Source organism: Sturnus vulgaris, chromosome 3 (assembly GCF_052056855.1).
Source record: "Sturnus vulgaris isolate bStuVul1 chromosome 3, bStuVul1.hap1, whole genome shotgun sequence".
Classification (NCBI taxonomy): domain Eukaryota; kingdom Metazoa; phylum Chordata; class Aves; order Passeriformes; family Sturnidae; genus Sturnus; species Sturnus vulgaris.
In genome coordinates this window covers 113,675,237-113,687,578 of record NC_142245.1, presented here as the reverse complement: position 1 = coordinate 113,687,578, position 12,342 = coordinate 113,675,237, and the positions used below count along the sequence as shown (strand labels likewise).

The window sequence follows — 12,342 nt, the reverse complement described above, 5'->3', positions numbered from 1 at the left end:
GTGCCCCGAGTCAGATCCAGCTGAGCCTGAGCTTCCTCCTCATCCTCCTCATCCTCCTTTTCCTGGGAATTCTGGGAGCCGGGAATGGGAATTTTAAAATTAAAAATTAAAAATTAAAAATTAAAAATTAAAAATTAAAAATTAAAAAAAAAAAAAAATTAAAAAAAAAATTGGGATGGGCCTGGAAAGGGAAAAAAAAAAGGAAAAAATGAAAAAAAAAATTGGGGAAAATAAAAATGGGGGAAAGGGAAATAAAAAAAGGGAAAGAGAAAATGGGGGAAAAAAAGGAAAAAATAGGAAAAAAGGGGAAAAGAAAAAGGGAAAGAAAAGAAAAAAAGGAAAGGGGAAAAGGAAAAATTGGGGAAAAAGGAAAAATGGGGAAAAATAAAAATAGGGAAAAAGGGAAAATAAAAAAGGGAAAAGAGAAAATGGGAAAAAAGAGGAAAAAAGAGGAAAAAAGGAGAAAAGAAAAAGGGAGAGAAAAGAAAAAAGGGGGAAAAAGGAAAAAATGGGAAAAGAAAAAATGGGGAAAAAGGGAAAATAAAAAAAGGGAAAAAAAATGGGGAAAAAGAGAAATAGGAAAAATTAAAAAGGAAAAGAAAAGAAAAAAGGGGAAAAAAGGAAAAATTGGGGAAAATAAAAAATGGGGAAAAATAAAAAAAGGGGGAAAAGGGAAAATAAAAAAGGGGGAAAAGAAAACGGGGAAAAAAAGAAGAAATAGGGAAAAAGGGAAAGAAAAGAAGAAAAGGAAAAGGGGGAAAAGGAAAAATTGGGGAAAATAAAAAATGGAAAAAAAGGAAAAAAAGGAAAAAAAAAGGGGAAGAGAAAAATGGGGGGAAAAAAGAAAAGGGGAAATGGGAAAAATTGGGGAAAATTAAAAATGGGGAAAAATAAAAATGGGGGAAAAGGGAAAATAAAAAAAGGGAAAAGAGAAAATGGGGGAAAAAAAGAAATAGGAAAAATAAAAAAGGAAAAGAAAAGAAAAAAGGGGAAAAAGGAAAAAAGGGGGAAAAGGAAAAAAAGGGGAAAAAATGGGGGAAAAAGGGGGAAAAAAAGGAAAAAATGGGGGAAAAGAAAAAAAAAAAGAAAAATTGGGGGGAAAGAAAAATGGGGGAAAAAAGGGAAAGGGAAAAGGAAAATGGGAAAAAAAGAAAAATTTGGGAAAAAAGAAAAAAGAAAAAAGAGGGGAAAGAGAAAAGAAAAAATGGGGAATTTAAAAAAGGGAAAAAGAAGGAAAAGGGGAAAATAAAAAAAGGAGGAAAAGGAGAAAAAGAGGAAAAGAAAAAAGGGGGGAAAAGAGGAAAAAGGGAGGCAAAAAAAAGGAGGAAAATGGGAAAAAGAGAGGGGAAAAAACAGGGAAAAAACGGGGAAAAAAACCGGGAAAAAACAGGAAAAAAAAGGGGAAAATAAAAGAAAAAGAAACAGGAAAAAAAGGGGAAATAAAGGAAAAAAACAGGGAAAAAAAGGAAAAAACAGGAGGAAAAAAAACAGGAAAAAACAGGGGAAAAAAAGGAAAAATAGGGGGAAAAAACCCAGGAAAAACAAGGAAAAAAACTGGGGGGAAAAGGGAAAAAAGAGGAAAAAAAATAGAAAAAAACCAGGAAAAAACTGGGAAAAAACAGGAAAAATAGAAAAGAAAATAGGAAAAACCAAGGGGAGAAAAGGAAAAAAAGAGGGGAAAAAAAGGAAAAATAGGGGGAAAAAAAGAGGAAAAAAGGGAAAAAAACGGAAAAAAACAGGGAATAAAACAGGAAAAAAAAACAGGAAAAAAGAGGAAAAAAAACAGGAAAAAACGGGGAAAAAAGAAAAAAAAACCAGGGAAAAATCAGGGAAAAAATCAGGAATAAAGAGAAAAAAAACAGGAAAAAAAAAGGAAAAACCAGGAAAAATAAAAAAAGGAAAAAAAGGCCCAAAAACCCAAAAAAACCCAAAAATAAAAAAAAAATTAAAAAAAAAAAAAAAAAGGGGAATTCTGAGGGTCCCGACCCCATCCCCCCCCTCCCCCATTTTTTTCCATTTTCGCTCCAAACTTTCCTGCAGGGGCTGGGGATCCAAAATTCCCCCCCAAAAAATCGATTTTCTACATTAATTCATTCATTCAGTCATTCATTAATTAATTCTCTTTTTTTGTTGTTGTTGTGACGTCATCCAAGTTCAGCATCGCCGGGGGATTTTTTTTGTCATTTTTTTGTCATTTTTTCTCATTTTTTCTCATTTTTTTTTCATTTTTTTCTCATTTTTTTCTCATTTTTCGTCATTTTTTTCCTCTCGTATTTTGATTTTTTTATCATCCTCGAGTCCATCACCCCCAGGGGATTTTTTTCTTTTTTTTTTTGTCGATTATTTGGAATTTTTTTGAATTATTTTCTATTTTTTTTTTTTTGTTGTCCTCATCTCCAGTTGGGTTTTTTTTGTCCATTTTTGGGTTTTTTTCTGTAATTTTATTTTTTTTCTCCTCAATTCCATCTTCCCGAGTTTATTCTTGTTTTTTTTTTAAATAATTTTCCTTTTTTTTCAAATTTCCTTTTGTCATTGAGTCCGTTCTCCCGACTTGATTTTCTTCATTATTTTAATTAATTTTTCTTTTTGTTATTTTTGTCATGAATTTCCTTTTCCCGTGTCTTTTCTCTTCATCTTTTTTTCCCAATAATTTAATTTTTTATTCTTGTTATCCTCGATTCCTTATTCCCAGCTGCCCCCAGTGACTTTTTTTCTAATATTTATAAATTTTTTTTTAATTTATTTTCTGTTCTTGCCGTGAATTTCCCCTTCCTGGGTGTCCTCATTGATGATTTCTTTTGAATTTTAATTTTTTTTAATTATTATTATCCTGAATTTCCCATTCCTGGGTGTCCTCATTGATGATTTATTTTGAATATATTTAATTTTTTTTCTGTTCTTGCCGTGGATTTCCCGTTCCTGGGTGTCCTCATTGATGATTTCTTTTGAATTTTAATTTTTTTTAATTATTATTATCCTGAATTTCCCATTCCTGGGTGTCCTCATTGATGGTTTCTTTTGAATTTTAATTTTTTTTAATTAATATTATCCTGAATTTCCCATTCCTGGGTGTCCTCATTGATGATTTCTTTTGAATTTTAATTTTTTTTAATTGTCATTATCCTGAATTTCCCTCCATTCCTGGTGTCCTGGTGAGGATTATTCTGGGATGGTCACTGGAATTCCTGATTAATTTCCAATAATTATAATTATTATTAATTATTTATCATTTTATTGGGTGAGCAGCTGCTGCAGGAGGCTCTCGGTGTCAATGGAATTCCTGGAATTTCTGGGATTTCTGGAATTTTTCAATCCTGGTGTCCCAATGACGATTAATTTCCAATATTGATAATTATTATTAATTAATTATAATTTTATTGGGTGAGCAGCTGCTGCAGGAGGCTCTCGGTGTGGCTGGAATTATTTCTGGAATTCCTGGAATTCCTGGAATTTTTCAGTCCTGGTGTCCCAACGATGATTAATTTCCAATAATTATAATTATTATTAATTATTTATAATTTTATTGGGTGAGCAGCTGCTGCAGGAGGCTCTTGGTGTGGCTGGAATTTCAATCCTGGTGTCCCATTGCTGATTAATTTCCAATAATTATAATTATTATTAATTATTTATAATTTTATTCGGTGAGCAGCTGCTGCAGGAGGCTCTCGGTGTGGCTGGAATTTCAATCCTGGTGTCCCAATGACGATTAATTTCCAATATTGATAATTATTATTAATTAATTATAATTTTATTGGGTGAGCAGCTGCTGCAGGAGGCTCTCGGTGTGGCTGGAATTATTTCTGGAATTCCTGGAATTTCTGATTTATTTCCAATATATCGATCATTTCTGTTGCTGTGGTGTCCCAATGACGATTAATTTCCAATATTGATAATTATTATTAATTAATTATCATTTTATTCGGTGAGCAGCTGCTGCAGGAGGCTCTCGGTGTGGCTGGAATTTTTCATTTCTGGAATTCCTGGAATTTCTGTCATTTTTCAATCCTGGTGTCCCAACGATGATTAATTTCCAATAATTATAATTATTATTAATTATTTATAATTTTATTCTGTGAGCAGCTGCTGCAGGAGGCTCTCGGTGTCGCTGGAATTATTTCTGGAATTTCTGGAATTTTTCAATCCTGGTGTCCCAACGATGATTAATTTCCAATATTGATAATTATTATTAATTATTTATAATTTTATTGGGTGAGCAGCTGCTGCAGGAGGCTCTCGGTGTCAATGGAATTATTTCTGGAATTCCTGGAATTTCTGATTTATTTCCAATATATCGATCATTTCTGTTGCTGTGGTGTCCCAATGACGATTAATTTCCAATATTGATAATTATTATTAATTAATTACAATTTTATTCGGTGAGCAGCTGCTGCAGGAGGCTCTTGGGGGCCGGGGGGGGTCCCGGGGGGTTTTTGGGGGGGGCTCAGGAAGGGCTCCCCTCCCCCCAGCACGTTCACCGTGCACTGAACGTCGGCGAACACCTGAACCTGCTGCACCTGGCACGGGGGAAGGAATAAAATATAATAAATAAAATAAAATAAAATAAAATAAAATAAAATAAAATAAAATAAAATAAAATAAAATAAAATAAAATAAAATAAAATAAAATAAAATAAAGATAATAACAGACACATTGGGGGGGAAAGGAAATAAAATAAAACAAAAAAAAAACAAAATAAAAAACAAAACAAAAAAACCACAAAAAAACCCCAACAAATGGGAAAAAAAACCAAAATTTTTACGAAAGCAAAAAAACCAAATAAAAACAAAATTGAAAACCAAGTAAGAACTAAATAAAAACCAAATAAAAACGAAATAAAAACCAAATAAAACCCAAATTAAAAACTCAATAAAAACCAAATAAAAACCAAAATAAAAACCAAATAAAAACAAAATAAAAATGAAATAAAAGCCCAATAAAACCCAATAACCCCAGAATGAAATAAAGGAGACCCAACCCAACCCAACCCAACCCAACCCAACACAACCCAACCCAACCAACCCAACCCAACCCAACCAACCCAACCCAACCCAACCAACCCAACCCAACCCAACCCAACCCAACTCAACCCAACCCAACTCAACCATCCCAACCCAACTCAACCCATCCCAACCCAACCCAACCCAACTCAACCCATCCCAACCCAACCCATCCCAACCCAACCCAACCCAACTCAACCCAACCCATCCCAACCCAACCCAACCCAACTCAACCATCCCAACCCAACCCAACCCATCCCAACCCAACCCAACCCAACCCAACCCAACCCAACTCAACTCAACCCAACTCAACCCAACCCAACCCAACCCAACCCAACCCAACCAACCCAACTCAACCCAACTCAACCCATCCCAACCCAACCCATCCCAACCCAACCCAACCCAACTCAACCCAACCCATCCCAACCCAACCCAACCCAACTCAACCATCCCAACCCAACCCAACCCATCCCAACCCAACCCAACCCAACCCAACCCAACCCAACTCAACTCAACCCATCCCAACTCAACCCAACCCAACCCATCCCAACTCAACCCAACCCAACCCAACTCAACCCAACCCAACCAACCCAACCCAACCCAGGCCATTCAGTGACCGCCACCCAGGGACGATCCCGGTGTTTTTTTTGACAACGCCACCGAGCGGTCGGCGGTGCGGGCACTGACCTGGGCGCCGTCGGGCTCGGCCTTGAGCAGCTCCCCCGAGCCCAGCTGGTTGCAGTAGAGCCCTGGAGGCCTCAGCGCCGCGTCCGGGACCTGCCGGCAGCAACGGCCGCGCTCAGCCGCCCTCCCGCGGAGTTTTGGGAATTCCGGGAATGGGGTTGGGTGGGATTTGGGGTTTGGGGTCTGGTTTGGGTTTTGGCTGATCTGGTGCTGGCCCATCCCCAATCCTGTTCCTGATCCTATTCCTGATCCCATTCCCTATTCCTAGGAACCCACGGCCCCATTCCTGATCCTATTCCTAATCCCATTCCCAGGGATCCATGGCCCCATTCCTTATCCCATTCCCTATTCCCAGGAATCCACAACCCCATTCCTAATCCCATTCCAGACCCCATTTCCTACCCCATTCCCCATTCCCAATCCCCTTTCAGATCCTGCTCCTGATCCCACTTCCTATTCCCAGGGATCTACGGCCCCATTCCCATTCCTGATCCCATTCCCATTCCCCATTCCCCATTCCCATTCCCCATTCCCAATCCCATTCCCCATTCCCAATCCCATTCCCCATTCCCATCCCCATTCCCATTCCCCATTCCCATCCCCATTCCCCAATCCCATTCCCACCCCCATTCCCATTATTCTCAATCCCATTCCCATTCCCATCATTCCTCAGACCTGCTCGGAGCACACCGAGTTCATGCCGGCGGCCATCATGGAGCCGATGCCGGGGATGCCGGCGGGGACGGGGCCGATGCCGGCGCCGCCGCCCGCCATGGACACGGTGATGCTCATGTTGTTGTAGAGCCCCGAGGGCGCCGGAGGAGCCGCCGGAGCCGCCGGGGCCGGGAACACCCTGCGGGAAAACAACAACAGCAATGGACAATTGCAAAGGAAAGTTCCAACGGAAAATTCCAACGGAGAATTCCAATGGGAAATTCCAACAGAGAATTCCAATGGGAAATTCCAATGGGAAATTCCAACACAAAATTCCAATGGACAATTGCAATGGACAATTCCAGCGGAAAATTCCAACGGAGAATTCCAATGGGAAATTCCAACAGAGAATTCCAACGGAAAATTTCAGCGGAGAATTCCAATGGGAAATTCCAATGGGAAATTCCAACAGAAAATTCCAATGGGCAATTCCAACGGAAAATTCCAACGAACAATTCCAACAGAGAATTCCAATGGGAAATTCCAACGGGAAATTCCAATGGACAATTCCAACGGACAATTCCAATGGAAAATTCCAACGGACAATTCCAATGGAAAATTCCAACGGGAAATTCCAACAGAAAATTCCAACGGGCAATTCCAATGGAAAATTCCAACGGGAAATTCCAACAGAAAATTCCAATGGGAAATTCCAATGGGAAATTCCAATGGTAAATTCCAACAGACAATTCCAACAGAGAATTCCAATGGGAAATTCCAATGGGAAATTACAACAGAAAATTCCAACGGGAAATTCCATTGGACAATTCCAACAGAGAATTCCAATGGAAAATTCCAATGGACAATTCCAACACACAATTCCAATGGAAAATTCCAATGGACAATTCCAACAAAAAATTCCAACGGGAAATTCCAACAGGAAATTCCAACGGGCCCAACCCCACCCACCCCCCCTCCCCCCCCCCCACCCCTCTCCCCCCAGAATTCCCGTGTTTCTCCTTACCCGTTATTCCCCATGGCGGCGGCGGCGGCGTTCCATGGTTTCAGCTCCGGGGATTGGTATCCGGCCGCGGGCGGCGCCGGCGGCACCAGGGAGCTGCCGGGGCTGAGCGCCGGCGCGAAGGCGGCCTCGCTCTGCTGGGCCATTCCTGGCAACGCCCACAGCGCCGGGAATGGATTTCATCCCAAACCACAGCCGGGAATTTTATATCGAGGGTTTGGGAATTTTTTTGGGGGGGGGTTGGATGGGTGGGAAAGGGAAATTCCAGCCCGGTCACGTCTCGGTGATTCCGTGATTCCGGGTTGTCGTAAAAATTTTTTGGAAATTTCTTCCCAAATCCCGTTTCCCTCCCCTTTTCCCATGGAATTCCCTCCATTCCCAGCTCTGGCATTGGATCCATCCCCATCCCAACTCCTCTCTGGGAAGGAATTTTGGGAATTGGGGACTCCAGGAAGGGTCTCCCTTCCCTTTTCCATCCCTGAATTCCATAAAAATCCCTCAGGGATGGATCCTGAGTGTCCTGGATCCCAGAATCCCGGAATGGTTTGGGATGGGATCCATGGATTTTCAATCCCATCCCATCCCAATCCCACAATCCCAGGATTCTCCAACATTTCCTTGGATGCTTCCAGGGATTCTCTGGGAATTCCAGCCCAGCCAGGAATTCCTTCCCAATTTTCTCCCAAATCTGGATGGGTTTTGGGGATTTTGGAGGGGAATTTTTAGGGCTATGACGTTTTCATCGGGATTTGGGATTTTTTGGGAGGGGATTTGGAATTTCCACCCCAGCCGGCAATTCCTTCCCAAAATCCCATTTCCCCCTTTCCCAGGGAATTCCCTCCATTCCCACCTCTCCCAGTTTGGGCTCAGATCCACCCCCACCCCACCTCCTCTCCGGGACGGAGATTTTTCAATCCCATCCCATTCCGACCCCGCCATCCCAGGATTTTCCAACTTTTCCTCGCCCGAAGATTTCCCTCAAGTCCCGACCTCCCCCTCCCGTTCCCGAGCCCGTACCTGATCCCGAGTACTGGAACAGGTTCTGCTGCATCCCGGCCGGGCCCACCCCGGCTCCGAACGGGGCTCCCATGGCGCCGCGGTTCCCGAGGGAGGCGCGGCCCTCGCCGGAGAAGCCGGGGGCGCTCCCGGCGCCGGCGCCGTACCCGGGGGGGGCGGGGAAAGGGAATTGTTGGGGAGGGGCTTGGGCCACCCGGGGCGCCGCCATGGCGACGCCGGCGGAATTCCCGAAATTCTGCTGCTGCTGCTGCTGCTGCTGCTGCTGCTGCTGCTGCTGCCGCATCAGGAGCGCGCGCTGCTGCATCAGCTGCCGCTGCCGGTGCTGCTGGCTGTAGAGCTCCCGCTGCCGCTGAGCCAGCATCTGAGCGTTCAGGGGGGGCTGGGGGGCACGAAATTACCGAATTTAACCCCAAAATTATCCCAAAATTATCCTAAAGTTATCCTAAAATTATTCCCGAAATAGCCCCAAATAGCCCCAAAATGATCCCTAAAACCGTTCCCAAAATCAGCAGCATCTGAGCGTTCAGGGGGGGCTGGGGGGCAGGAAATTACCGAATTTAACCCCAAAATTATCCTAAAGTTATCCTAAAATTATTTCCGAAATAGCCCCAAAACAGTCCCTGAAATAGCCCCAAATAGCCCCAAAATGATCCCTAAAACCGTCCCCAAAATCAGCAGCATCTGAGCGTTCAGGGGGGGCTGGGGGCCAGGAAATTACCGAATTTAACCCCAGAATTATCCTAAAATTATCCTTAAATTATCCTAAAATTATCCCCAAAGCCATTCCTGAAATAGCCCCAAATAGATCCAAAATGATCCCTAAAACCGTCCCCCAAATCAGCAGCATCTGAGCGTTCAGGCGGGGCTGGGGGGCAGGAAATTACCAAATTCAACCCCAGAATTATCCTAAAATTATCCTTAAATTATCCTAAAATTATTCCCCAAATAGCCCCAAAATGATCCCTAAAACCGTCACCAAAATCAGCAGCATCTTAGTGTTCAGGGGGGGCTGGGGAGGGACAGAAATTACCAAATTCAACCCCAGAATGATCTTAAAATTATCCTTAAATTATCCCAAAATCATCCCCAAAGCCATTCCTGAAATAGCCCCAAACAGACCCAAAACCATCCCTAAAACCGTCCCCAAAATCAGCAGCATCTGAGCGTTCAGGGGGGGCTGGGGGCCAGGAAATTACTGAATTTAACCCCAGAATTATCCTAAAATTATCCTTAAATTATCCCAAAATCGTCCCTAAAACCATCCCTAAATCAGCAGCATCTGAGCGTTCAGAAGGGGCTGGGGGGCAGGAAATTACCGAATTTAACCCCAGAATTATCCTAAAATTATCCTAAAATTATCCCAAAATTATTCCCCAAATAGCCCCAAATAGCCCCAAAATGATCCCTAAAACCATCCCCCAAATCAGCAGCATCTGAGCGTTCAGGGGGGGCTGGGGGACACGAAATTCAAAAATATAACCCCAAGCTTATCCCAAAATTATCCTAAAATTATCCCCAAAGCCATTCCTGAAATAGCCCCAAATAGATCCAAAACCATCCCTAAAACCGTCCCCAAAATCAGCAACATCTGAGCGTTCAGGGGGGGCTGGGGGACAGGAAATTACCGAATTTAACCCCAAAATTATCCCAAAATTATCCTAAAGTTATCCTAAAATTATTCCCGAAATAGCCCCAAAACCGTCCCTGAAATAGCCCCAAATAGCCCCAAAATGATCCCTAAAACCGTCCCCAAAATCAGCAACATCTGAGCGTTCAGGGGGGGCTGGGGGGCAAATAATGACCAAATTTCATCTAAAATTATCCCTAAATTATCCCAAATTATCCCTAAAATTATCCCAAAACCATCCCTAAACCGTCCCCAGAATCAGCAGCATCTGAGCGTTCAGGGGGGGCTGGGGGGCACAAATTCACCAAATTATCCCTAAAATGTCCCTAAAATTATCCTCAAATTCCTCATCCCATTCCCGACCCCATTCCTGAGCCCAATCCAAACCCCAATCCCAACCCCATTCCCAATCCCAATCCCCAATCCCCCAATCCCAATCCTCAATCCCCCAATCCCAATCCCCCAATCCCAATCCCAGCCCCAACCCCAATCCCAATCCCAATCCCAATCCCAGCCCCAACCCCAATCCCAATCCCAATCCCAATCCCGTTGTCACCTGTCCCGTTCCCATGGGCTGTTGTTGGATCCCTGCTCTCCCGGCCATTCCCAATCCCAATCCCCCAATCCCATTCCCAATCCCAATCCCAATCCCCAATCCCAATCCCCCAATCCCAATCCCAATCCCATTCCCATTCCCATTCACATTCCCATTCCCAATCCCAATCCCCAATCCCCCAATCCCAATCCCCAATCCCATTCCCAATCCCCCAATCCCAATCCTCAATCCTCAATCCTCAATCCCCCAACCCCATTCCCAATTCCAATCCCAATCCCCCATTCCCAATCCCAATCCCCTTGTCACCTGTCCCGTTCCCATGGGCTGTTGTTGGATCCCTGTTCTCCCGGCCATTCCCAATCCCAATCCCCCAATCCCAATCCCAATCCCCCAATCCCAATCCCAATCCCCCAATCCCAATCCCGTTGTCACCTGTCCCGTTCCCATGGGCTGTTGTTGGATCCCTGCTCTCCCGGCCATTCCCAATCCCAATCCCCAATCCCAATCCCAATCCCCCAATCCCAATCCCCCATTCCCAATCCCAATCCCCAATCCCCCAATCCCAATCCCAATCCCCCAATCCCAATCCCGTTGTCACCTGTCCCGTTCCCATGGGCTGTTGTTGGATCCCTGCTCTCCCGGCCATTCCCAGGGGATTCCCGAACTGCCCGAGCAGCGCCTGCCGGTTCTGCTGCATCAGCTGCAAGAATTCCGGGAACACACAATTCCCTCAAAAAAAAAAACAAAACAAACAAAAACCGGGAAAAAAATCCGGATTTTTGGGGCAGGGGGGGGAGGAAGAATTTTTTGGGATGATTTTTTTTTTTGGGGGGGGGATTTTATTTTTTTTTTTTTTGGGAATTCCGTACCTGCTGCTGGCCCTGCAGGCGCTGCTGGAGCTGCAGGCGGAGCTGGTTGGGGGCGCTGGGGGGGCGGCTCAGTGGCGGCCGGGCCGGAATTCCCATGGAATTATTCGGGAATGTTCCACGAGGAGGAGGAGGAGGAGGAGGAGGAGGAGGGGGGGGGGGGGATGGGGACGGCTCCGAAGGGCGGTTTCTGTCGCAGCATTCCCGGGAAATTTCCGGGAATGTTGGCGCTGGGAGAGGCCGAGGAAGAGGAGGAGGAGGAGGAGGAGGAAGAGGAGGATGAGGAGGAGGAAGGAGGGAAAGGTTGGGAGAACATTCCCGGTTTTTGCTCCAGGAGCAGCGGAGGGGGCGTGGCTTGGTGGGGTTGGAATCGCTCCGTCAGCGCCTCCAGGCCACCGCCCTGCGGGGGGGAAAAAAGTGGGAATGAGATCCTGGAATTCCCATCCCAAAAATCCCTTTGGATCCCAAAATCCCTTTGGAATCCCATCCCAAAAATCCCTTTGGATCCCAAAATCCTTTTGGAACTTAATCCCAAAATCTCTTTGGAATCCCATCCCAAAACTCCTTTGGATCTCAAAATCCTTTTGGAATTTATTCCCAAAATCCCCTTGAAATCCCATCCCCAAATCCCCTTGAAATCCCATTCCAAAGTCTCTCTGAAATCCCATGCCAAAAATCCCTTTGAATCCCGAAATCCTTTTGGAATCCAATCCCAAAATCCCTTTGAAATCCCATCCCAAAATCTCTTTGGACCCCAAGATCTTTGGATCCCATCCCAAAATCTCTTTGGAATCTGATCCCAAAATCCCTTTGGATCCCAAAATCCCTCTGAAATCTAATCCCAAAATCTCTTTGAAATCCCATCCCAAAATTCCTTTGAAATCCCATTCCAAAATCTCTTTGAAATCCCATCCCAAAA

At 44.2% G+C, this 12,342-nt stretch overlaps 1 protein-coding gene across 1 annotated transcript in view; it reads right to left on the bottom strand.

Moving 5' to 3' along the window:
• Positions 1-2,880: 2,880 nt before the first annotated feature.
• The window catches only part of NCOA1 (nuclear receptor coactivator 1), a gene marked incomplete in the record, with an annotated part of 51,477 nt that continues 42,015 nt past the window's right edge, over positions 2,881-12,342 (bottom strand). Inside the window, 9 exon segments of the mRNA XM_088162603.1 lie at positions 2,881-4,436; positions 4,438-4,514; positions 5,686-5,775; positions 6,358-6,535; positions 7,361-7,505; positions 8,375-8,753; positions 11,156-11,257; positions 11,427-11,597; positions 11,599-11,823. Of these exon segments, the coding sequence (XP_088018729.1) occupies positions 4,370-4,436; positions 4,438-4,514; positions 5,686-5,775; positions 6,358-6,535; positions 7,361-7,505; positions 8,375-8,753; positions 11,156-11,257; positions 11,427-11,597; positions 11,599-11,823 (1,434 nt within the window).